Raw genomic sequence first — 27288 nt, 5'->3', positions numbered from 1 at the left:
TTTCTCTCTCTCTTTTTTTTTTTTTTTTTTTGGCAAGATCTGCGCAGCACTGCATGATGGGGGAGATAATAGGTGTGCTAACCACACCTCCCCATAATAGACTGGGGAATATTCTAATTTGTTTTCCAGGGATGGAAAAGGATAACAATGCCTCTTTTTAACTACCAAAAGAGGCATTGTTTTCCTTTTCCCACCCTGAAAAACATATTTGTATATTTCTCAGAATCCCCTAGTGGAGCATCAATGGCTATGAGTCTCCACACGGCTATAGGTTGCCTTAATTGGCCATAAGGAGAACTCTTACTTCCTCCATAGACTAGATTATAGAAAAGTGAGGCAGAATGACATTGCCAATAGGCAGCCATCCCATTGTGATATATAGATAGAAACGGCAAGAAAAAGAATTGGTGAGAATGACAAATAGAAAACTATATTATGGAACATGTGAGAATCTACTTTTCACTAGGGTCACTATTACAATATTTTGGGTGCAGATGCTTCTTTCCATATGAAGATTTGAATCCATTTTTTACTTACTAATCTGAGTAGACATTCCATCATAAGCAACATACTAATGGTTTAGAGAGACAGTGGCTGTGTGTGACTCGGCTCTGTTATATCATTAACCACTCCTTCAGGAAGGAGGGGGAAAGAGCGACTGACTGAGTGAAGATAAATTAACCTTCCTCCTAACCCCTCATTGAGGGGGTGGGGGTAGTTTGACTGTGTACTGCAGCTTCTCAACCCCATGACTGGAACAGTTATCGATAAAAATTATTTTCTAGTGGAATAAAGGCTCTAATCCCATGGATAGAGATATAGCGCCATAGATTCTAATTTTGTCATCAAGAAGGGAAAAAACAATTCAATTCCTTTTGTAATTATTTATTTTTGGGTTACTTTCTAGGTCATTAAATATGCTTTGGATTAGGGCCCAAGTCTTGTGCCTGCACTCTCTGGCTGCTGGGATTGATACATTTCGGTCACCATACATATCCATGTGGACCTGTTTGGTACATTGTGCCTATACCATCATTTCCCACACAACTTCCTGGGTCGGATTAAAACAGGCAAAGCTTGTGACAATTCATGTTTTATTGACAAGGGTTTTTTTTTTTTTTACATGTCTATCGATATTTGGCAAAAAAAGAAAAACATTGTACCTTTCCGCTGTTCGGAAAATAAGATTTGATGAGTGAAACGATGAGAAAACGCCAGAGCTGAGGTCAAAGTTAAAAAAAAAAATATTATAATAGTTAACGTCAAACAACCAAGCATTTATCAATACGACGTACTAACCGAGAACAGGACATTGTTAAATAACATTTCACAGACAAGGTTTTCAGTTGTTGGCAGCTTCAGATTTCTGTAATGGCTGCCCTGCTCCACACTTCACATAATGAAATTATAATTACACAGTAATTGTAATGTGTATTCACTTTACTGATTATCCTGTACTGTTACAAGGAGACAGTGGGAGGGGAAGTCTTATAGTAAGTCTGACATTAACTGTTCTGTAAAATAATTATTTTCTTAAAAGGGAACCTGTCATTAGAAATTGGTCTAATAATAAATGATTTTAGGTTATCTAGCAGCTTGAAACCTTCCAGATCATGTTTCTTTCATGGCCCTGCATGTCTCCATCATCCCCAAAATCAAGCAAGGGGGGGGGGGGGCGCTAGGGTAATATTGCAGGTATTACTGGTGGGGTAACCTAGAGTCATGTTCCTGTCATGACTATGCACAAGGTATAATTCACTGAATCAGCTGTGTTCTTTTAAAGGAAATCTACCATTTGTTTTCATGCGTTGTTAACCAAACATACTTTAGCAACACTGATGCAGAAACATATCTTGTTTAATCCATGAACCGGTGGTTTTGCTCAAAAACCCATTAGAACATTCCGGACCTCGCTGCCGTTCATAAACACGTTACATGGAGCTTCCTGAACTGTCCAGACAGGACTAATCTGAGCTGGATTAGTAATACACAGCAGCTGGGGGATGGTGCAGTGATTATTTACTTCTGTCTGTCAGGGACAACACAGTTGCTGGAGCAGGGCATAAAAGGATAAAAGGCGAAGTGCCGAGCCAGCCACAGGAGCAACGGAGCCTCATTATCATCCTTTTATAATTGTTTTTTCAGCAAAACCACTCAGCTCAGGGATTAATCAAGATATGTTTCTGCATCAGTGTATCTACAGCATTCTCAAGGTATGTTTGCTTCATAATGCATGAAAAAAATGGTAGATTTTCTACCCTCTGTTCCCCATAGACTTTAATGAATTTTCCATTTACCTATCCATTATTCATAGTGGAAAAAATTATATTTTTTGTATGTCATCAATAACTGAATATGTGACATGGCCTGCTGAAGGCGGGTGTGATCTTGGCCTACAATTTATTGACTTAAGGACTAAATATCTTGCATTAGTTTCATGTAAAGTTTCTTCCCTAATTCCTGAAAAGGAAGGCAAAAACTTTTATCCTGCAGCAACCCATTTCTTTTCAGTATAGCAATTAAACCTCTTGTAATTTCCTTGCAAATTTTTATTTTTAGGGGAGCGTATTGCAAAAGAAATTCCTCTGCAGCTGCCACATATACCTGAATGAAACATGACACCTAATGACCAGAACAAGCCCATACATATGTACAGAACTGCGTTCTACAATACATCTGCTATGTGAGAAAAATAGCCTTTCGATTAGAAGGGAGAAAGTGTGTGACATTCATGTAGCAGGGTTCACTGGGTACTAAAGCTAATCTGTCATCAAGCACATGTAGTGGATGGCAGCTATGAAGCAGGAGGTGCTCAGAGAATAGGTTCAGCCCTATATTAGCTTGTAGAGAAGGCTCTATGACACCCACTGTATGATGGGGACTGTAACATGGATAATAAAGGACAGGTTTAGTCCTCATGCCAGGATCTCTTGCATTCATGAAGGCTCCTGCTATGGACCCACCGGTGATGATCCCGCTGCATAATGCATCTTTATTTGGAGTTCATCCGTTCTGAAAATCTATGAGAACTGATTGTTGAGCTGTGATTGTCTTTTTTCATTATATTACACATTATCCTGCTGCAATGTTAGACATGCACATGTTCATTGTGACAGATCTGAACAACTTATATCTGTTAGCTGCAGTACCCAAGTTGGCCACTACACAGTGTACCGTGTATTAAAGTGCAACAGACGATTATGGGATTGTAAATGTAGGTCATCCAGCCACAATTCCTGGAGAATCCCTTTAACCAAAGTATATTATATTTATATTTCTGAATACTGGCAATTGGCAGCCATAGAGACATTTCAAAAATACAGATGGAGATAGGAGTGAGGGTCCATTCATTATTATTAATAGTTTAATGCATAATGAACGTGTGCAGCCTGTGGAAACGTGCCTGATACCACGGTCTGCACACCTTGCACAGGAAAAAAGTCCTTGTATCATATAGAAATATGGTGCAAGGACTCCCTGTCTGCCAGCCAAACAGACCCCAGCCCTGTAGCAGTTAATATGGTTCCTTGCATCATATTTCAGTTTGCTGCAAGGACTCCTGTCCACACCACAATAGGTGTGCAGTCCGTGGACCAACATACAGGTGCATCCGTATGGTGCGCACACCATGAAAACAGATTTGGTAGATAAATAAGTGTGAATGCTTCGGTATCTCCACATAACATGATGGATGGTGCATTTTGGTGCACATATTTACCTTCTGAATCCATTTCTATGGTGTGCACCCTTTATCATTACCATTAGCTTGACTCTGAACGATATTACGTCTCAGGTCTGAGCACCCGCTAAGACCCTCACGTGTACCAGATCTGCTGAGCGCCTCTATTTACATTCCTCCTGTTACATTATCATCCTATGAGCGTCTTCTCTCTTTTTTTTACTTTCTACATATGAGGATGTGAAAGCCAAAGTGTAACATAACCATTGGAGAGCTGCAATCCTCTCCATTATGTATTTCTATGGGATCCATTCCTAGTCTTAACTTACAGTCATTGAGGGGAAACGTGTCTGAGTACTGCCATCTGAATAGGGTCTAACACACAGTCTAGGCCTATGAACATAGAAATACACAGGTCACTTTCATTTATTTCCAGAACATTGCTGCAAATAAACAACTGAACACTAAAACGCAGATGCTCCATTATTGGCTTGTAATGCAGTGTGTCCCACACCAAACATTTCATGGTTTTTACCTATAGGTTACAGCAGCTTCTACAAGTCTTCTATAATAAGCAGCTTATGGTGAAGAGGAAACACAGATTCTGCAAATCTATTATCAGATAATTGAATGTAAAAAGCCCCCTACTACATACAACGACCTATTAAGTCCAATTTTTATTCATTTGGCTTCACATTGGGCTCAACAGATTTTTAGAGGGGTTATGGGCTGCTTGACACCAAACCAACCTGATTTTGCTGACCCTTAAAAATAGGAAGTCATTATCTTACTACCAGAATCCTCCTTAATATTTATTTAAACAGAATTATAGAAAGATTTGTAAGATTTTCAGCTCTCAGTAATGGGTGCAGAAACCTGATGAAATAGTTGACGTGAACTGGTCCAAAGGATCTATTCACACTGCTTTCATTATTTTTTGAGGCTACAGGACTTAACCATCCAAGTCTAAAGGAAACGTAACAGAAAATAACAAAAATGTAAAGCTGTGCTTACTGCACTAGTGCGGACAATATAGCAGTGTGTTACATGTAATCATAATATTACATATGTCCTGGTGTGCAAGACAATAGGATTCCTCTTCAGTAGCAACAAATGGTTGTTTAAATGAGAAATTAATACATTTAGTCATTAAAGGAAACCTACCATTTGATTTGATGCATTATGAAGCAAACATACCTTCAGAATGCTGTAGCTACACTGATGCAGGATCATATCTTGTATAATGCCTGTACTGAGAGGTTATTTTGAAATTCAGGACCTTGGGAAAGCTGGATCCACATTACATACCGGCTTTCTGAACAGCCAAGACAGGAGTAATTGACCTGAGCAGGATCACTCATACACAGCAGCTGGGGGATGGTGCAGCAATTGGTTATTCAGCCTGGCAGGGAGACCAGTGATTGCATCATCCTTTGGTGCAGTGAAAGGAAAAGTGACAGAGCTTCATTATCATAATTTTATAGCTTTTTTTCAGCAAAACCACTCAGCTCAGGGATTAAACAAGATATGTTTCTGAATCAATGTGGCTACAGCATTCCCAAGGTATGTTTGGTTCATAATGCATCAAATCAAATTGCAATATTAATTTGGGACTGTACAGATGTGTGAAAAGCAGAGTACCTATGGTTGTGGCTACTCTTAGACTCTTTGTAATTAATGGATTGTCCCATGTTTTACGGTTGTCCTGTGAATGTTGGAAAACAATCTGACCCCCTGGAACCCCCACCAATCTAGAGAACGTTTCCCCTAATTGATGGAGGAGCCGGTGGGGCCCGCATCATGCCACTTTATTCAATATCTAGGAAGGAGCACTCACACAGGCACTGAATGGAGCAGCATGTGCACTAGAAATGGCTGTAAGTGGAACATAAAGGATCATGAACGTGACACTAAAAATACATTCCTTAAATATATTTTTTAAAACCTGGAGGTATCTAGAAATAAAAACAAAAAATAATGGATCTTGGTTGCTATGGTTACTTAAAATAATTCAGAACAAGTGAGCTTATTCAGAGAGAGCGTGACCTCAAATTATCAGGTGTGTGTTGTTACTTTTAATGTCCAGTTCTCTTCTGCAGATATGTATTTTACGTTTTAATGAGATAATGGGAACTTGCACCTTCCTCTTCTGTAGAAATCCCGGGAAATAGACAGACGTATGAAGAGCGGTAAGAAGTGTCTGATAAGACAAAAGATGGACTGAAATCTATATCCTTCCTTAATTGAAAATGGACAAAGTGTTCATCTCCTTAAATACCAACATCATACAAGTGTACGGACACCAACCACAACCACAGACCGGAATACAGACCTTCAATTCCTCTTTACCTAGAGTAGAAATAAGTGCAGTTTGGTTTCTTAAAAATACAGAATATTTTCAGAAAATGATCCAATATTAAAGATGAGGTTAACAATTTAACAACATATATGAATGAAGGGCAATGATTGATTTCACCGTCCTCTCCACTTCCTCCAAAGGCTTTGGTATGTACAAGCAGGAGTTACCTTTCGGTTGCTGAAATCCAAACTAAACCATGATGAACTTGATGGGGTCTGACACTAGAAACCAAACGTTTCCAAGGCCATGATGAGGTTAGCAGATGAAGGCTCCATTGTGCTTTACATGAGTGTAATAGCCACAGAATCCATCTAAAATTAACAAAACTAGGATATTCCACAGATATGTGATGAAATCCAGAACATGGACACATGAAGTGGAAATTAAACTCCAGGACTAGTAGAGAGGCCCAAACCACCAAAAAAAAAAAATATATGAATTAGGATATGGTCTGCAGATGTCTCCAAAATGTCTGTTGCAGCCCACTGAAAGGGCTGATCTTTACTTTAGTCCAGCCAAAAGAAATCTGACTGTGCAATTTTCTGTTGTGTTACTTTGTACAGACTATGTACATTCTACAAGGTTCCTTAGTGCTACACTGTTGTACTTTTTGTCCCTGCGATTTGAGGACGTGCAAACTCCACAAAGTCATCGATGAGGACCGGCCATGCTCCTGTGAAAGAAGAAAATGGAATTAGGCAATTCTAATACCAATACGGATGAAAAACGTGTAACACGATACAACAGTACAAGATACTACCCCTCAACTGTATTCTACTACCCTGGTCTCCTCCAACATGGCGGGATACACTACGGATAATACCCTGTCTATCGGGTCACTGATTCAAGTAGAGATTGGCTTGATCTTGCAAATTGTTCTCCTGAGTGGGGTAAGGAAAAGTTTGCCTCAAATCTACCGTGAAGGCAGCCCCCTTAATATCAAGCATGACTTTTCCACATCGCCAATGCTTTAGGAATAGATTTTTGGCTATTATCTATTAAAAGATTTCCTGGTTATTAACCCTTAAAAGTGCTGTGTAGATCCCAGCAGCGTAATTAGAAGCTCTCATCAGGGCATTCACATTAAATTTAATGGGGAAACTTAATTTATATAGGTTTTAATGTGTTCAACCCCTTCCCGACGCTGAACCCTCTCCATAACCGGTAAGTCTTTGCTGCATATTGTAGCAAAGACTTACCAGTAACACCCACCATCGGTGCTAGCACCTATCGCGGGTCTCAACCAGTCTATCGCCATCAGCGACTTCAAAAATGACTTCTTGGTGAGGATCTACGCTCCCCGTGACGTTATCGGGGAGCGGAGATCGGTTGCCTCGGGTCTTCCAAAGACTGTCCCGTTTTAACCCATTCATTACAATCTGCACATTTTAATGAATGAGATGGAAAATCCCCATACACTGCTATACTATAGTATGGCAGCATATGGTAGGATCAATCAGACAACCTAGGGTTAAAGTACCCTGGGTCGTCTGAAAAATTTTCACTGTGTTTAACCCTGTAATGGAAAATAGTGCCCAAAGTAGAAAATGACACTTTTTGCCATTTTGAAAAATATAAACAATTCACACACCCACAGCTTCGTACACCAAAGCTATTAACTCCAGAAGATGGCAAAATTAAAAAAAAAAAAAAATAATGTTTGTACAGGTTTTGTATAGGTTTTAATATTTGTAAATGTATGAAAACATTATAAAACCTATACAAATTTGTTATCCCCTTGATCACACCGACCCAAAGAATAAAGTAGACATGTCATTTAGGGCGTACAGTGAAAGCCAAATGACAGTGAAAGTTTAAATGTGTTTTTTCACTGCATTTGGAATTTTTTTCCTGCTTCCCAGTACACGCCATGGAATATTAAATACCATCACTATAAAGTGCAATTTGTTACGCAGAAAACAAGCCGTCACACAGCTCTTTACGTGTAAAAATAAAAAAAAGTTACAGATTTTTGAAGGTAGAGAGTGAAAAATTAAAAATTAAAAAACAAAAAAGGGCCAGGTCGTTAAGGGGGTTGTCCGAGACTTCTTAAAAAAACAAAACAAAAGGTGGCCGGGAGGGTGCTGCTTAAAAAAAATAAAGGTGTATTTACCTTCAGGCGCCTTCAGGGTGTCCCGCGCTGCTATTGTTCCGGTCCGTGCGCCATGTAAACAAACATGGCCGCGGGACCAGTGGTGGACTCCGAGTAAGGACGGATAGGTGTGGCCGGCCACAGCTGGCCGGAAGCTGAGTCCAGCACTGCTCCTGCGGCCATGTTTGTTTACATGGCGCGCGGACCGGAGGGCGCCAGAAGGCAAGGACATTATTCTTTTTTTTAAGCAGCCCCCTCCCGGCCACTTTTTGTTTTTCTAAAAAGTCTCAGACAACCCCTTTAATGCATTTAAAAAAAAATTAAAAATCTTCATTTTGCTATTCTCTGACATGAATAACTTTTTCATACTTTCATGTACAAAGCTGTGTGTTTTGTCATTTTTTAAAAGATGAGAAGTTTTCATTGTTAATAACTTGTTATATTTTGACAGATCAAACATTTTGGTATGCGGCAATACTTGCTTATGCATAATAACATGCTTATGATTTTTACAGTTTATTTATATTTACGGTATATCAATTCTCTGGAAGGTGGGGGGGTGATTGGGTGATTTGAGTTTATTTTTTTTTTTTAAACTATTAGGTTTAACACCAGGTTATCTGACTGATGCCATTATATACTGCCATACTACAGTACTGCAGTATATGGGGATTCTACTACTCATTTATTACAACGTAGCACTGGCACATTGTAACAAATGGCAGAAGTTATCATCATGGAAACAGATCGTTGCTCCCTAATGACGTCACAGGGAGCGACAATCTAAGCCAATATGGCGGCTCGATCTCGTATCGATCTAAGAGTTAACAGTTGCGATTGGTGCAATATGCAGGAAACACCCACATTATATGGAGGTGGCTGAGCCCATGAGCCCTCCATACAGCGACAGCCATACTATTGTGTCACATGTCGGTAATGGGTTGAAGGAAATCTACCACCAGGTTGAAGGATTGTAAACCAGCACACTGACCTACTGTTGCACAGGATCTGCGCTGGTCACATGTCCACATCACATGTCCTGCACCTGCTTGGGCAGGTCATGTGACCACCACTAGGTTTGGCTGTAGTCGGTTGGTTGCAGTGCATCCGGCATGACTAGTGATGTGGTGAAGGCAGTTACACATCATTACTATGGTAACAGAGCAGGACAGTCTGTTACATCATCACTGGGAGCACAATATAAGAGGTAGGAGGAGTTACTGAGAACTAAAGGATCTTGGGACTTGTAGTTTCTAGTGGCGGCCATCTTGGTGATAACTTTAGAGAAGCCATAAAATTTTGTGAATCATAAAATTGAAACTAATTAAGCTCCATTTTGTGACTAATGACATTGAGTTTCGTTATATTCATTTCTTTATAACATTATGGGTTTTTGTATCAGACGTTCATATTCCCGGAATACCCCTTTAACTTTCTATAAGGAGAACTTTTTCTTCCCTGGCTTGATCTTCACATGACACAATTTGAAATCAAAATATTTGTAAAGGCAGGATTTTTCTTTAGGACATACCTTCTTCATCATAGTTAGACATATCATCTGCTATCATTGTGCTGAAATCTAGTAAAAGGTTCCACGTATCCTTAGGTATTGATCGCTTATGATGTTCCTTGGTACAAAAGGAAAGAAGTTTTCAAGTACAAGTGTCACACAAGTGAAAACTATTTGCCATAAAAGTATCTTTATGTGGTTCACACCAGTAATCAGAGTAAACCTACAGATGGATGGAGGACAAATAGCACCATAGTCACTGACTGAAGAAACATGTGCCAGTGATAAACCTACCCCCCAAACCCAATGCTTCTTATTACACCTGCAGGGAGCTGAAATAGAAGCCCCCAATTATGTTGCCACACAGTAAGGGCTGTGCCAATTAGATTCTCCTGTAGAATAAATGATTCAAGGACGAATACCATCTCCCACCCAGTATGTTACAATTTGTGTCTTTGGGATACAGAAATGGCAACCAAATACGATTATGGGCGACATACATCATTCCACTAAAACCATCCAAGAGATGGTACAAAGCTAAAATGAATTCATGTACAGGATATGTTAAAGGGAGTTTACCAGCAGTTCTGACCACACAGAGCTAACTTGAGTTATAACTGCTATACTCATACAGAAGGTGGCTACAGCAGTGACGCATAGCAGAGGGGAGGGGCTGTGCTGCATTCAGTGAAGATATCTCACACGCCAGTGCAGATACAATCCTGGGATATAAATGTATTTGTCAGAGTCCTTGCTGCTACTAACTACACACAAAGTTATGGTAAAACACAGCACTGCTACATTACATTGCGTTAAAAACTGCTGGTAGTCTCACTTCAAGCAGAATGTATCCTGTGGACACAAGGTTATAAAGCAAATACCAAAAGCTAAACTAGAACATGAAATCATAGACTTGCTAGATTTGAGTACACAATACGGGGAAGATTTAATGTGTCGCACATTAGATCAGAGCAGATCAGACCGTCTTCTGTGGCACTAATTGTATCACTGTGTATACCACATAGTAAATATGGTGAAGCTTATGACTGTCGAGTCGTACTTTGCATATATTTATGCGGCAAATGGAGAAATTTGGCACACAGACTTTTTGCTGCTAAACCACGCCCCTTTTTCCGAGACCACACCTCATGTTTGTATTAATCAGAAAAGTGTCTAAAAAAAAAAAAAGTGAGCAGTGCTCTCCTTGGCGCCAACGTGTGCCTGCCGTGTTACGGTACGGCGGGCACACGCTCGTGTGAATGTAGCCTAATACATATAGTGTATATCATTGGACCTATGGCAATTTAAAGAAGAGAATCCCTGACCTCCACCACCAACCCTTCAGCATCCAGATGGGAGAGGTGGAAGGCTTTATGTGATAATCAAATATTTTTAAAAACATTTAAAAAGGGGAATGTCCTCATTGGATTCCCCTGTTTAAAGCTGAAACTTGAAACTACAGCAAAAAGGAATCGTATGCAGGACCAATGTCAATTGTCAAATACAGGTGGTCACCTACTTAAGGGCTTACAGACGACCCCCTAGTTACCGAACGGACCTCTCTGTCCCCAGTGACCTCTGGTGAAGCGCTTTGGATGCGTTCCTTTAATCTCAGGCAGCAATGATCAGCTGTAAAGTGTCTAATGAAGCTTTATTGATAATCCTTGTTCCCATTACAGCAAAAAAATTTAGAAAATCCAATTGTCCCCGAGACAAAAAAAATTTTGTCTGGAGCTACAATTATAAAATATACAGTTCCAACTTACATACAAATACAAGTTAAGTACAAACCCAAGGAACCTATCTTGTTCGTAACCCGGGGACTGCCTGTATCTCATTTTTCCTCTTAATAAAAAAACAGAATAAAATACAGAAAGATAAACTTACCAATAAAAACTTGTTCCATAAGTCTAGGAATTTAAATCTTCCATTTAGTACTAAATTCCAATAGGCAATGGCCATTTCTAAGTCTGAAAATTGATAACATTATGTTGAGTGGCTGATGTAGAATGTAACATAGGTGATATTTCAGTTCAGCACAATCTGGACATACCTAGACCTTTCTGCCCTGGATTTTTTGCAAAGTTGAATGTAAACTGATAAAAGTCCTTAAATCGACCGGGTTCTTTTAATTCTTGTTCCATTTTCGGAAGCTGTGCTTTTAACTTTTCTATGCTGTCACACCTGCATTAAAAATACACTTCGAATGAAAGCAGCACCAGACTGAAAATACAGGCAAAGTAAGAAAGGGGAAGAAGATCCTGTCTATGAAAGACTGGAGGATTCACCTGATCTAAAATAACATTTTAGATAAACCAAAATTTGTGCCATAAATTATAGCTGATATTTTAAAGAAGAGGACTTGGTGAGTGATCAAGATGCAGGAACAGGGTGGCGACTACTAATCCGACCATAGACATTCAGTCACCTTAGTGTAAGGCCTCAGGGATTTGTGTGCATTTTTGAAGCCAAAACCATATATGTATCATAAGCTGTGACACATGGTAATCCCCCCCCCCCTTTTTGGCAGGATTCCGCCTGTGCCCCACCAAGACCTGGTAACGGTAAACCACCTGCCCCCCCACCCCCACCCCTTTAATTAAGCTAAAAAAAATGACTGCAACAAGATAAATCAACTTATTGACTCATTGACTGTTTCTGGGAGTCCCTTACAGATGAGTGTAAAAATATTATAGAAGTTTTATTTCCTCCGAATTATAGTGCATACAAGGTAAGTACAAGCAGGGACGGCTGACAGCAACTTACCCCAATTCAATCATTCCGTCCATGAACTCCTGCTTGGAAAACTCGCATTGTGTGGCTGCTCTGAACTTCCATGCAATAATTAATACACTGACACTGGCCGGATCCAGCGCCAAGTCATCACAGAACTGCTGGATGCCATCTATTCCAATTTTATTTTCATCCTGAGGGTCTGCACAGCAAAAGGGAAACATTTCTAATAGTAATTTGGAATCACTTGGGTAAAAACCATTTATCCCACAGCTCTGGTTCTGCCACCATCAAAATCAGGCATGATACACCAGGCGCACTTACCCCTAGATCCAGACACTGGGACTGTAATCTTCTTATACTTGTTATCCATGGCCTTCTTCCTTCAAACATCAACTTTTAAAAGTATGCTGTAGTTTAAAAATGGTCCTGTTACCACAAATTTTGTTATTTTTTACATCATGCCCAATTTGGATTGACAACTCCTTTTTTAAAGCAATGGGAGCTCTCCTTCATGAACTAATTTGGGGGAGGAAGAGAGCCAGAATCAAAATTAGTTACTTATATAGACCCTCAGGAGAAGGGGGATTGGGTATACCCTTTCTGCAGGGCTATTTTCTTGCGGCCCAGATGTCCCGTATAGTAGGATGGAAGGATAGGGACGAACCATTGAAAACTTGGATAATGGAAGACGGGAAAGCCCCTACAGTGTATGAATCACTAGAGAGGGGGGTAGTGCAGAACAAAAAGGGGTCAAACATAAGTATAGAGGCCATATATAAAGGCTGGAGTCTTATGAGGAAAATAATTCATACGGATGGCATTACAGAAGATACTCCACTGTGGCACAACCCCCTCTTCCCAGAACTTGGTAACCTTCCAGATCCCATCTTTTGGGAAAATAGAGGGGTGCGCCTCTTCTCTCAGATATTGAATAAAGGGGTAGTGGTAAGTTTCTCTTTCACTTAAAACAAAAGCGGGTCTGAATAATGGGGATTTTTTGAGATACTCACAGTTAGCACATGCAATTAAAGAAATTAGGATGCGTAGAAGTATAAAATTAGAGTCACATCCATGTATAGACTTTATCAAAAACACTAAAAAGAAAAAGGGATTGGTTGAAGGGGTGTATAGACTTTTGAATAAAGGTATGTTTTTAAGGGTTAGACACAAGTCACAAGAATGCTGGGAAAATGTGATAGGACAGATAACACTACACGAGTGGGAGGGGATTTATAGGAGTGTGAAGGTAGGATCTATTAGTGAAAATCACAGGGCTATCCAGACAGAGTTATTGTATAGACTATACTACTCTCCGGATGTGTTGTACAAGATGAAAGTGAAGAGTTCATCTAAATGTTTCAAATGTGGAATAGAGGAGGCTGACTTCCTTCATACAATTTGGGCGTGCCCCAGACTTAAAGGTTTCTGGGACGAAGTATATCTGCAGATAAATAAAATCTTAGAGATGCCCCTGACCCCTTCGATTAGTGTGGCAGTTGTGGGACTGTTTAGGACTTGCGATAAAGTGGATCAAAAAGAGAGGTTACTGGTACTAAAGCTCATGACAATAGCGAAGGTTCGAGAATGGGGGAGCAGCAGGATTCCCAATGTGGACCACTGGTTTGCTCTTACACAAAAGATTAAAATATATGAACAAATCTATGCTGATAAGAGTGGATCCAGGGGGAAATGGGCTGAGATCTGGAGTAACTGGAAATAGGTCTCCCCCCCCCTCCTACCCCCCCTCTCCTACCCCCCCCCCCCCCCCCTGTCGTTGTTGTTTGTTTTTTTTTTTGTTTTCTCTCTCTTGCCAGTGGGGTGGAATGGAAAGGGTGGGGGGAGGTTGACTTAGCATACTGTGCAAGGTTAATAATGTATAAATGAAGAAAATGTTTGGTTTTTTTTAATCATCCCTTGGGATGATAAATGTTTGTATGATATGCATTTTCTATGGTGTGTTAAAAAAATAATCAATAAAATTTGGAAGAAAAAAGATTTAAAAAAAATTTGCTGTAGTTTCACAGGCTGTTACACTGTCTCTCCCCCTCCTCCTTCCCCCTTCCTCTGCAGCAGAGGAAGTTTAACCAAAAGGTGGGAGGGAGGGGAAGAACTCCTTGCTCACTGTAACATCATGTGAATTTGCAGTACAGAGGGGCTCTGGTAACTCTCCACAGAGTCTTTTTGGCTCATTAGCATAAATTTTAAAGTAGATTTTTTTTTTTACATTTTTTGAGGAAGGAGGCCTTCCTCTAGATAAAAAAAGCAAAGATTACCATAGTCACAGTGCCTGGATATAGGTGTAAGTGCTCCTGGTTTATCATGCTTGATTTTGATGGTAGATTTGCTTTAACAAAGTTTAGAAAACAATACCCTAAATTAATCAAATGGGATAGCGCTAAACACAAACCAATCTTCATAATATCCCATGTGCATTCATTATAAATCAGGTTACTTATATTGTTTTAAAGATTTTATTTTTGCTTGTTATGTGTAACAATAAAACATTTATACCAAGTACATGAACTAGTACATCCATTATACATCCAGTATAGAAAATGAATAACACAATATGAGCTCAGTCAATAAGATGACAACCCACTGACACCCATCCATTCACCATAAAAAAACACTATTAGGAAATCCTGGGTGCTACCTGTGGGCTAAAAAGAAAAGATAATAATTCCATCTCTTGCCACCCCAAACTATTAACTTGTTCTTGCTCTCCCTGGAGAATGCTCTAAAAGCGTCTTCACAAGTTATAGTTCAAGTATCCCCTACTTCCACTGAACTTATACTGTGGGTGCTCCCTCAGTGATATAATGTTACACATATGGAGGGAGACACCCTGACCCTCAGCAGGACTCAATCACTGCCTGCTGAAGTTGGCTTGTCTCCTGATTTCAGGAGGTGGGGCTCAAGATAAAAGAAACATGTGGTAAGGTTGACATAAAGTAACGATACTCATATTTTGAAAATAGAAAAATTATTGATATATCATAATTTCAGCTACTGTGGTAATGTTATGTACGTACCTTTGTATCTATTATAAAGTTGCTCTAGTTTCTTTCTGTCCAAGGCTCCTTTTACACTTTCTCGGATGTAGAGTTCAGGGTTCTGGAAAAAGTTGTCTGTGGCCACATCTAGCTTCCAGTCATTTTGTGACAGGCAACTCACTGCAGTCTTTTCACTGGATTGTGTGAAGATCATAAACTGACGAACTTTATCTTTCTGCGAGGATTTCAACTTGTTCTGTGGAAGACAAGACATTGGAGGAATAAATATCCCACTTGGAGAATAACGTACAGCGTACAGATGAACATGTTTGTTGTGTTGGGCAGATTTCACAGACCGATCATAGTACCGGAACATTATAGTGATATATACACAAGAAGTCTCACTGACAACACGATTTCCATTCAGTGCACTTTTCCACTTAAAAGTCCAATCTCAGCAGTGTTTGGTCTGTGATTCTCAGATCAAGCACATATGTGCAGTTTAGCTCCAAACGTCAGCAAACTAGGTCCCAAAACAGGTCAGTACTTATTAAATCACATTCACACGTGGACACTTACTTGCAAATCCATGACAAATTGCAGAGAATAAATGTGAATAGGGTTTCCCAGTCCAGACACAGAATGTATTTCAGGGCATGAGCCTATTATTAATTGAAATGGTCAGAGATTATTCCTAGAATACCTGGTAGCGGTCTCCTGTATAGTTTACCTCGCGTGTATGGAACTTCTAGAAATAGAGGGTGCAGGGTGCCACAGATTCATGGAATGGGTTACACATTCTTCCTGAATCTGGCGCCCCGGCACTTCTCCGGCAGAATCCACCATTTTTTCTGGTGCTTTAGAATTGTGCCGCACAATCAAACTGTGCACTGGACCCAGAGCAGCCGCGACACAAAACTGGTGCAGACACTTCATAAATACATGTATAAACAGTTTACACATTCTTTCTAGTGCACAGTCAGACAGAAAACTGGTGTAAACACTATAATAAATCTGAGCCAATGGATTTTTACTGAAAAGTACAATTAAGGCTATATTCACACTGCCGTTGCCCACCCGTACCGTACCGTAGCAGGCAACGGCAGTGTACGGGGAGAGGAGGAGGAGGTGAGCGCAGCTCACCCCCGCCCCTCTCCATAGCAACCTATGGTGCACGGCGCCGTATTACGGGAAAAGATAGGACAGGTCCTATCTTTTTCCTGGGTACGGAACGGTACGGTGCCGCACGTGTGCGGCACCGTACCGCTCCCGTAGGGTGCCGTGCGCCCATAGAAGTGTATGGGGGACGTATAGCGGCCGTATATACGTCCCCCATACGTTAGTGTGAATGTAGCCTAAAAGTGGCGAGTTTGAGTATTTAAAAAAAGAAGTGTCTGAGGTTAAACTGTTCTAGTTGCCTATAGGAACCAATCAGAGCAAAGCTTTAATTTTCTAAACAGCTGAGGGGGAATGAAAGCTGAACTCTGATTGGTTCCAATGGACAACTAGAAGAGTCCTTCATTCAGACTGTTCTGATAAATGTCCCCAATTGTGCCTAACCTTGCAACTATTCTTGTGCCACAACCTGATGTAGACAATATAGACAGTGGAGGAGATTTATTATGAATGTCTGGAAGCAGAACTGTTCTAGCTGCTCATGCTAACCAATGAGCACCAGCTGTTTATAAAATGCGCAGAACCCGGCTTCGCAGATGATTGCGTGCAGCTACCAGGAGTACTGGTAGGCGGAACGCAAGAGGCTACTGGTCCTCAGCACCGGCTACTCCGCGCCCCAGTAGCCTCTTTAGGAAATCTGAATATAGGGAGAATTAAAATTTATAAAAGTTATTTGCCACAAAAGAATTAGCCCTAAAAAGGGCTTTACTACTATACATCAGAGGTAGATCCCTGGTGGTAGGTTTCCTTTAACATGACATCACTACAATGAGAAATCCCAAAATAACTTGCATGTCACAATGCTCCTTTTACTTCTATTAGCTGTAATGCAGGCAGCAGTGTTCAATAAATCCAATCCAAACCCAAACCACGAAAGCCTCGCCACAAATGTGTTTACTTGTAAAGAGGGGTGAACGCTACCCAAAGCTACCAAAGATCCTTTCACAAGCAGCACCTAAACTGAATACACAGTCACACATGTCACCCAGGAGCTCCGAATATGATCTATTATGTGCATTCATGTCTATACACTACTGGTTATTCAGAGCGGGTCCCTACACCACGCAAACCTGTCTGACAGGTCCTGCCACACTAATAAACTGGGACAGGTAACTGTCTTATAGCTGTGCACGTCTAACATTTCTGACAATGTGTCATGGCATAAGCAATATGTCACCCCATGGACTCTACTTGGGTCCCTACACAATGTGAAGCGTAAAATAAGGATTGACACTTAGAGAGGCCGTCCCAGGGTTATGGAGGAGATAGATTTGTTCTTAAGTTGTACTTTTATTTTAGGGCGAAACAGTATTATTATTGTACCTCAAGATTTTTTTTCAACCCCGTGACAACTGGAATTTCAAAATTATATGCTGTCATGGGAACAAGGATTATTAATAAAGTTTAATTATAGACACTCTACAGCTGATCATTGCAGCCTGGGACTATAGTAACTTCCAGAGACTTTCCCAGAGGTCACACTGGGCAGAGGGGTCCGACTGTAACAAGGAGTTGTCTATGTATATAACTCAGGAGTTCAGCAGAAACTACACTGATAATAAAGTAAAGATGGGCTCAACGCGGCCATTCACATTGGGTGAGAGGCCACTGATTTGGAAAGACTTGGGCCTACAATTTTAGGGCTTATGCACACTAACGTGTGCCCACCATGCAGTAGCCGTACATCGGGGGCGCTGGAGGGGAGGAGAAGCGAGTGCTGGAACATGTAAGCCCCCTGTAGTACACAGCCTGCCCGGCCCCGGCCCCCCCTGTGGTACACAGCCTGCCCGGCCCCGGCCCCCCCTGTGGTACACAGCCTGCCCGGCCCCGGCCCCCCCTGTGGTACACAGCCTGCCCGGCCCCGGCCCCCCCTGTGGTACACAGCCTGCCCGGCCCCGGCCCCCCCTGTGGTACACAGCCAGCCCGGCCCCGCCCCCCCCTGTGGTACACAGCCAGCCCGGCCCCCCCTGTGGTACACAGCCAGCCCGGCCCCGGCCCCCCCTGTGGTAAACAGCCAGCCCGGCCCCGGCCCCCCCTGTGGTACACAGCCAGCCCGGCCCCGGCCCCCCCTGTGGTACACAGCCAGCCCGGCCCCCCCTGTAGTACACAGCCAGCCTGGCCCCCTGCGATCCTTTTGTGGCATAGCTGCACTAGTCTTCATGCAACACAAATTAGGGGGCGATCGGACCTATGCACAACCTATGTTAAAGGTGCACCAGAAAACAGTGAACTCTGTAGGGCCAGTGCAGGGCAGCGAAAGATTCATGATTTCTGGCGCACGTTCTTAATGAATCCGTCGCACCCAGCATTATACACAGGGAGAGCACTAGTGCAGTTTCCCACATTCTCAGCAAATGTGCCCCATTGTGTCTGGAGTTGCCACACGCACAACCATTACTGCATTCAAAGGGATCCACGTGATATCACAATTTTCTCCTATCCTGTGGATATTGGGTGTGATGGCGGATCAGCCGTAGTAATACAGATCTTTTCTACAGCTAATTTCTCACAATACAAGTATACATTTCTCTTTCAGAATTTCTGATTCCAGAGCTAATCCCAGGCTGCACACTGCCTACACGTACTAGTTATACATAGTGATGGATAGGTGACCCTCTGCATAGGACACTATGTAACCAGACAAAGAACCCAGCGAGAAATGCCCAGGACACCAGAGGCAAACACTCCACCCAGGGCTGACACCTCATGCTCGGGGAACGCTGGGTGACAACTTAATATTCAGTAGGTGTCACCTCTAACATTTGTGCTTAATAATAGTGTAACATCCCCCCCACCCTCCCTGCTACACAACTACATATTAGCAAGAACAATTCAAAGCTGTAGCGATGGTCGACCAGCTTTACCAGAATTGGAAATTACTGAGTTTGATGTACATACTCAGGCAGGTCAGGGTAAGGCTCATAGTCACACAGGCATCATACAGCATAGTGTGAGCTCATAGTCACACAGGCATCATACAGCATAGTGTGAGCTCATAGTCACACAGGCATCATACAGCATAGTGTGAGGCTCATAGTCACACAGGCATCATACAGGATAGTGTGAGGCTCATAGTCACACAGGCATCATACAGCATAGTGTGAGCTCATAGTCACACAGGCATCATACAGCATAGTGTGAGGCTCATAGTCACACAGGCATCATACAGCATAGTGTGAGGCTCATAGTCACACAGGCATCATACAGCATAGTGTGAGGCTCATAGTCACACAGGCATCATACAGCATAGTGTGAGCTCATAGTCACACAGGCATCATACAGCATAGTGTGAGCTCATAGTCACACAGGCATCATACAGCATAGTGTGAGGCTCATAGTCACACAGGCATCATACAGGATAGTGTGAGGCTCATAGTCACACAGGCATCATACAGCATAGTGTGAGGCTCATAGTCACACAGGCATCATACAGCATAGTGTGAGCTCATAGTCACACAGGCATCATACAGCATAGTGTGAGGCTCATAGTCACACAGGCATCATACAGCATAGTGTGAGGCTCATAGTCACACAGGCATCATACAGCATAGTGTGAGCTCATAGTCACACAGGCATCATACAGCATAGTGTGAGCTCATAGTCACACAGGCATCATACAGCATAGTGTGAGGCTCATAGTCACACAGGCATCATACAGGATAGTGTGAGGCTCATAGTCACACAGGCATCATACAGCATAGTGTGAGGCTCATAGTCACACAGGCATCATACAGCATAGTGTGAGGCTCATAGTCACACAGGCATCATACAGCATAGTGTGAGGCTCAGTCACACAGGCATCATACAGCATAGTGTGAGGCTCATAGTCACACAGGCATCATACAGCATAGTGTGAGGCTCAGTCACACAGGCATCATACAGCATAGTGTGAGGCTCATAGTCACACAGGCATCATACAGCATAGTGTGAGGCTCAGTCACACAGGCATCATACAGCATAGTGTGAGGCTCATAGTCACACAGGCATCATACAGCATAGTGTGAGCTCATAGTCACACAGGCATCATACAGCATAGTGTGAGCTCATAGTCACACAGGCATCATACAGCATAGTGTGAGCTCATAGTCACACAGGCATCATACAGCATAGTGTGAGCTCATAGTCACACAGGCATCATACAGCATAGTGTGAGGCTCATAGTCACACAGGCATCATACAGCATAGTGTGAGGCTCATAGTCACACAGGCATCATACAGCATAGTGTGAGGCTCATAGTCACACAGGCATCATACAGCATAGTGTGAGGCTCATAGTCACACAGGCATCATACAGCATAGTGTGAGGCTCATAGTCACACAGGCATCATACAGCACAGTGTGAGCTCATAGTCACACAGGCATCATACAGCATAGTGTGAGGCTCATAGCCACACAGGCATCATACAGCATAGTGTGAGCTCATAGTCACACAGGCATCATACAGCATAGTGTGAGCTCATAGTCACACAGGCATCATACAGCATAGTGTGAGGCTCATAGTCACACAGGCATCATACAGCATAGTGTGAGGCTCATAGTCACACAGGCATCATACAGCATAGTGTGAGGCTCATAGTCACACAGGCATCATACAGCATAGTGTGAGGCTCATAGTCACACAGGCATCATACAGGATAGTGTGAGGCTCATAGTCACACAGGCATCATACAGCATAGGGTGAGCTCATAGTCACACAGGCATCATACAGCATAGTGTGAGGCTCATAGTCACACAGGCATCATACAGCATAGTGTGAGCTCATAGTCACACAGGCATCATACAGCATAGTGTGAGGCTCATAGTCACACAGGCATCATACAGCATAGGGTGAGCTCATAGTCACACAGGCATCATACAGCATAGTGTGAGGCTCATAGTCACACAGGCATCATACAGCATAGTGTGAGGCTCAGTCACACAGGCATCATACAGCATAGTGTGAGCTCATAGTCACACAGGCATCATACAGCATAGTGTGAGGCTCATAGCCACACAGGCATCATACAGCATAGTGTGAGCTCATAGTCACACAGGCATCATACAGCATAGTGTGAGCTCATAGTCACACAGGCATCATACAGCATAGTGTGAGCTCATAGTCACACAGGCATCATACAGGATAGTGTGAGGCTCATAGTCACACAGGCATCATACAGCATAGTGTGAGGCTCATAGTCACACAGGCATCATACAGCATAGTGTGAGGCTCATAGTCACACAGGCATCATACAGCATAGTGTGAGGCTCAGTCACACAGGCATCATACAGCATAGTGTGAGGCTCATAGTCACACAGGCATCATACAGCATAGTGTGAGGCTCAGTCACACAGGCATCATACAGCATAGTGTGAGGCTCATAGTCACACAGGCATCATACAGCATAGTGTGAGGCTCAGTCACACAGGCATCATACAGCATAGTGTGAGGCTCATAGTCACACAGGCATCATACAGCATAGTGTGAGCTCATAGTCACACAGGCATCATACAGCATAGTGTGAGCTCATAGTCACACAGGCATCATACAGCATAGTGTGAGCTCATAGTCACACAGGCATCATACAGCATAGTGTGAGCTCATAGTCACACAGGCATCATACAGCATAGTGTGAGCTCATAGTCACACAGGCATCATACAGCATAGTGTGAGGCTCATAGTCACACAGGCATCATACAGCATAGTGTGAGGCTCATAGTCACACAGGCATCATACAGCATAGTGTGAGGCTCATAGTCACACAGGCATCATACAGCACAGTGTGAGCTCATAGTCACACAGGCATCATACAGCATAGTGTGAGGCTCATAGCCACACAGGCATCATACAGCATAGTGTGAGCTCATAGTCACACAGGCATCATACAGCATAGTGTGAGCTCATAGTCACACAGGCATCATACAGCATAGTGTGAGGCTCATAGTCACACAGGCATCATACAGCATAGTGTGAGGCTCATAGTCACACAGGCATCATACAGCATAGTGTGAGGCTCATAGTCACACAGGCATCATACAGCATAGTGTGAGGCTCATAGTCACACAGGCATCATACAGGATAGTGTGAGGCTCATAGTCACACAGGCATCATACAGCATAGGGTGAGCTCATAGTCACACAGGCATCATACAGCATAGTGTGAGGCTCATAGTCACACAGGCATCATACAGCATAGTGTGAGCTCATAGTCACACAGGCATCATACAGCATAGTGTGAGGCTCATAGTCACACAGGCATCATACAGCATAGGGTGAGCTCATAGTCACACAGGCATCATACAGCATAGTGTGAGGCTCATAGTCACACAGGCATCATACAGCATAGTGTGAGGCTCAGTCACACAGGCATCATACAGCATAGTGTGAGCTCATAGTCACACAGGCATCATACAGCATAGTGTGAGGCTCATAGCCACACAGGCATCATACAGCATAGTGTGAGCTCATAGTCACACAGGCATCATACAGCATAGTGTGAGCTCATAGTCACACAGGCATCATACAGCATAGTGTGAGCTCATAGTCACACAGGCATCATACAGCATAGTGTGAGCTCATAGTCACACAGGCATCATACAGCATAGTGTGAGCTCATAGTCACACAGGCATCATACAGCATAGTGTGAGGCTCATAGTCACACAGGCATCATACAGCATAGTGTGAGCTCATAGTCACACAGGCATCATACAGCATAGTGTGAGCTCATAGTCACACAGGCATCATACAGGATAGTGTGAGGCTCATAGTCACACAGGCATCATACAGCATAGTGTGAGGCTCATAGTCACACAGGCATCATACAGCATAGTGTGAGCTCATAGTCACACAGGCATCATACAGCATAGTGTGAGCTCATAGTCACACAGGCATCATACAGCATAGTGTGAGCTCATAGTCACACAGGCATCATACAGCATAGTGTGAGCTCATAGTCACACAGGCATCATACAGCATAGTGTGAGCTCATAGTCACACAGGCATCATGCAGCATAGTGTGAGCTCATAGTCACACAGGCATCATACAGCATAGTGTGAGGCTCATAGTCACACAGGCATCATACAGGATAGTGTGAGGCTCATAGTCACACAGGCATCATACAGGATAGTGTGAGGCTCAGTCACACAGGCATCATACAGCATAGTGTGAGCTCATAGTCACACAGGCATCATACAGCATAGTGTGAGCTCATAGTCACACAGGCATCATACAGCATAGTGTGAGCTCATAGTCACACAGGCATCATACAGGATAGTGTGAGGCTCATAGTCACACAGGCATCATACAGCATAGTGTGAGGCTCATAGTCACACAGGCATCATACAGCATAGTGTGAGCTCATAGTCACACAGGCATCATACAGCATAGTGTGAGCTCATAGTCACACAGGCATCATGCAGCATAGTGTGAGCTCATAGTCACACAGGCATCATACAGCATAGTGTGAGGCTCATAGTCACACAGGCATCATACAGGATAGTGTGAGGCTCATAGTCACACAGGCATCATACAGGATAGTGTGAGGCTCAGTCACACAGGCATCATACAGCATAGTGTGAGCTCATAGTCACACAGGCATCATACAGCATAGTGTGAGCTCATAGTCACACAGGCATCATACAGCATAGTGTGAGCTCATAGTCACACAGGCATCATACAGCATAGTGTGAGCTCATAGTCACACAGGCATCATACAGCATAGTGTGAGCTCATAGTCACACAGGCATCATACAGCATAGGGTGAGCTCATAGTCACACAGGCATCATACAGCATAGGGTGAGCTCATAGTCACACAGGCATCATACAGCATAGGGTGAGCTCAAAGTCACACAGGCATCATACAGGATAGTGTGAGGCTCATAGTCACACAGGCATCATACAGCATAGTGTGAGCTCATAGTCACACAGGCATCATACAGCATAGTGTGAGCTCATAGTCACACAGGCATCATACAGCATAGTGTGAGCTCATAGTCACACAGGCATCATACAGCATAGTGTGAGCTCATAGTCACACAGGCATCATACAGCATAGGGTGAGCTCATAGTCACACAGGCATCATACAGCATAGGGTGAGCTCATAGTCACACAGGCATCATACAGCATAGGGTGAGCTCATAGTCACACAGGCATCATACAGGATAGTGTGAGGCTCATAGTCACACAGGCATCATACAGGATAGTGTGAGGCTCATAGTCACACAGGCATCATACAGGATAGTGTGAGGCTCATAGTCACACAGGCATCATACAGGATAGTGTGAGGCTCATAGTCACACAGGCATCATACAGCATAGTGTGAGGCTCATAGTCAAACAGGCATCATACAGCATAGTGTGAGGCTCAGTCACACAGGCATCATACAGCATAGTGTGAGCTCATAGTCACACAGGCATCATACAGCATAGTGTGAGCTCATAGTCACACAGGCATCATACAGCATAGTGTGAGCTCATAGTCACACAGGCATCATACAGCATAGTGTGAGGCTCATAGTCACACAGGCATCATACAGCATAGTGTGAGCTCATAGTCACACAGGCATCATACAGCATAGTGTGAGCTCATAGTCACACAGGCATCATACAGCATAGTGTGAGCTCATAGTCACACAGGCATCATACAGCATAGTGTGAGCTCATAGTCACACAGGATCATACAGCATAGTGTGAGCTCATAGTCACACAGGCATCATACAGCATAGTGTGAGCTCATAGTCACACAGGCATCATACAGCATAGTGTGAGGCTCATAGTCACACAGGCATCATACAGCATAGTGTGAGCTCATAGTCACAAAGGCATCATACAGGATAGTGTGAGGCTCATAGTCACACAGGCATCATACAGGATAGTGTGAGGCTCATAGTCACACAGGCATCATACAGCATAGTGTGAGGCTCATAGTCACACAGGCATCATACAGCATAGTGTGAGGCTCATAGTCACACAGGCATCATACAGCATAGTGTGAGGCTCATAGTCACACAGGCATCATACAGCATAGTGTGAGCTCATAGTCACACAGGCATCATACAGCATAGTGTGAGCTCATAGTCACACTTGCATCATACAGGAAAGTGCTAAGATCTTGGATTCTTAGTCAAGAATCATACAGAGCAGTGCCAATATCATTGAAACCTATGCAGGCATCGTACATTGTCAGGTCATAGATAACCAGGTTGGTAACATACTTTGAAGTGTTAGGCTCACAGATACCCAGGTTGTCATCATTAAGAGCAGTTTTAGGATCATAGGTACCAAGGAATCATACAGGGCAGGGTGATGATCATTGAAACCAGGCAGCCACAATACAGGGTAGCATCAGGTCACAGATATCCGAGTGGGCATTATACAGGGAAGTGTTCTTATTATACTTAACCAGGTTGGCATGATACAGGGCAATGTTAGGATCATTTATACGGAGGCTGGCATCATATAGAAGTGTCAGAATTATAGATACCAAAGCAGGCATCATACAGGACAGTGTAAGGATCATAGATACCACGGCAGGTATCATACAGGATAGTGTTATGATTAGATACCCAGGTTGGCATAATGCAGGGCTGTGTTGGGATAATAGTTACTCAGGTTGGCATTATACAAGACAGTGTTTGTATCACATATACCAAGGTTGGCAGAGGGAGGCCTGGGTATAATGGACAGGACATACATGACAGATATTCCACACAACACAATACAACCTCTCCTCCCTGTATCTACCATCCCCAGGCTATAATGTAACCTGCACTAGGCCCTGCCACCCCGCACTCCAGTAGAACTAGTGCCCGGCTGGGAGCCTCCAGGCCAGTACTTGCGGGGCTCCAGGTCCTATACACTGTACAGGCAGCGGGGAGGCCATGGCTGCAGCCGCACAGGCCGGTGCTCTCACTCACCATGTTGGTGCTCGGCCTCCCGGTGAGTGTGAGTGGTGCTCTCCGCTCTCACGGGCTCTCTGCGATCTCGCTCATGCGCAATGATGCTGCGGCCTGCGGCAAGTACCGTGAGCCGAGGCCGGCACAGACAGGCACTCTGCACCGGGGACACTCAGCCTGAGAGGCCGCTGAGACTGCTGCGACAGATGGGGCGGTGGGAGGAAGGGACAGCGCAGCGCCAGGCCTGGTGCCCGCGGTATTATAGCTTATCTGCCATAGGAAATCCCACTACAACCGGGAAATCCACACAGTTTGCTATGTGAACAGGAGGCACCACACAAGATACACTACCATCCTACAGACACTGACTGAATGGAAACCAACTCCTCAGCAGAATATTGTGGGTGAAATAATTGGCACAAAAATAGGGCGAAAGATTGTGATTTAGGCAAAGGACACATGTGGCATAAAGTGGCCAAGCCCCCAGTGGTTAATAGTGACAGCATGGCTGCCCTGGGCCACTGATCAGACTATGCCAACAACACACGAAATGATGTTCTGCCTCAGATACAGGGATTCCAGTTTATATTGAATCCTGGAGCAAGAAGTGGATTTAAAATGAGCAACTAAGCAGATTTTACTGACTTCAATAAGTATTAGTTTCATAGCTGAGTGATGCAGGGAGCCGATGGCATCGCCATTTCATTCAACGCAAATAGAGTTGAAGCCCAGGACATATCTTCCACCGCCACCTTAGTGTGAGAAAGACAAAGGCACTTGGTACAGTCCTGCTCAATCAGGGACTGTTGGGAGATATGCAGGTGTTGTGACCACTGATCTCACAATGCATGGCGCAGAGTAAGCATGGCAC

At 43.2% G+C, this 27288-nt stretch overlaps 1 protein-coding gene across 2 annotated transcripts; it reads right to left on the bottom strand.

Moving 5' to 3' along the window:
- Window positions 1-1077: 1077 nt before the first annotated feature.
- DCUN1D1 (defective in cullin neddylation 1 domain containing 1) lies at window positions 1078-26704 on the bottom strand. Of its 2 annotated transcripts, XR_011854266.1 has the most exons (8): window positions 26439-26704; window positions 15409-15625; window positions 12407-12575; window positions 11694-11824; window positions 11528-11610; window positions 9662-9758; window positions 5082-6711; window positions 1078-5049 (listed from the first exon to the last, which is right to left on the bottom strand). XR_011854266.1 is itself a non-coding variant. In XM_072142733.1 (7 exons), exons 1-7 carry the CDS (start codon window positions 26439-26441, stop codon window positions 6632-6634), a joined length of 780 nt encoding a protein of 259 aa, XP_071998834.1. In that variant the 5' UTR covers window positions 26442-26704; the 3' UTR covers window positions 1078-6631. The 2 variants fall into 2 exon arrangements, 1 of the variants encoding a protein (XP_071998834.1); XM_072142733.1 differs by having other exon boundaries at window positions 1078-6711.
- Between the last annotated feature and the right edge of the window lie 584 nt (window positions 26705-27288).

Source organism: Engystomops pustulosus, chromosome 3, assembly GCF_040894005.1.
Source record: "Engystomops pustulosus chromosome 3, aEngPut4.maternal, whole genome shotgun sequence".
Classification (NCBI taxonomy): Eukaryota; Metazoa; Chordata; class Amphibia; order Anura; family Leptodactylidae; genus Engystomops; species Engystomops pustulosus.
Note: the sequence above shows the minus strand (reverse complement) of the source record. Positions and strands in the feature narration are given on the sequence as shown.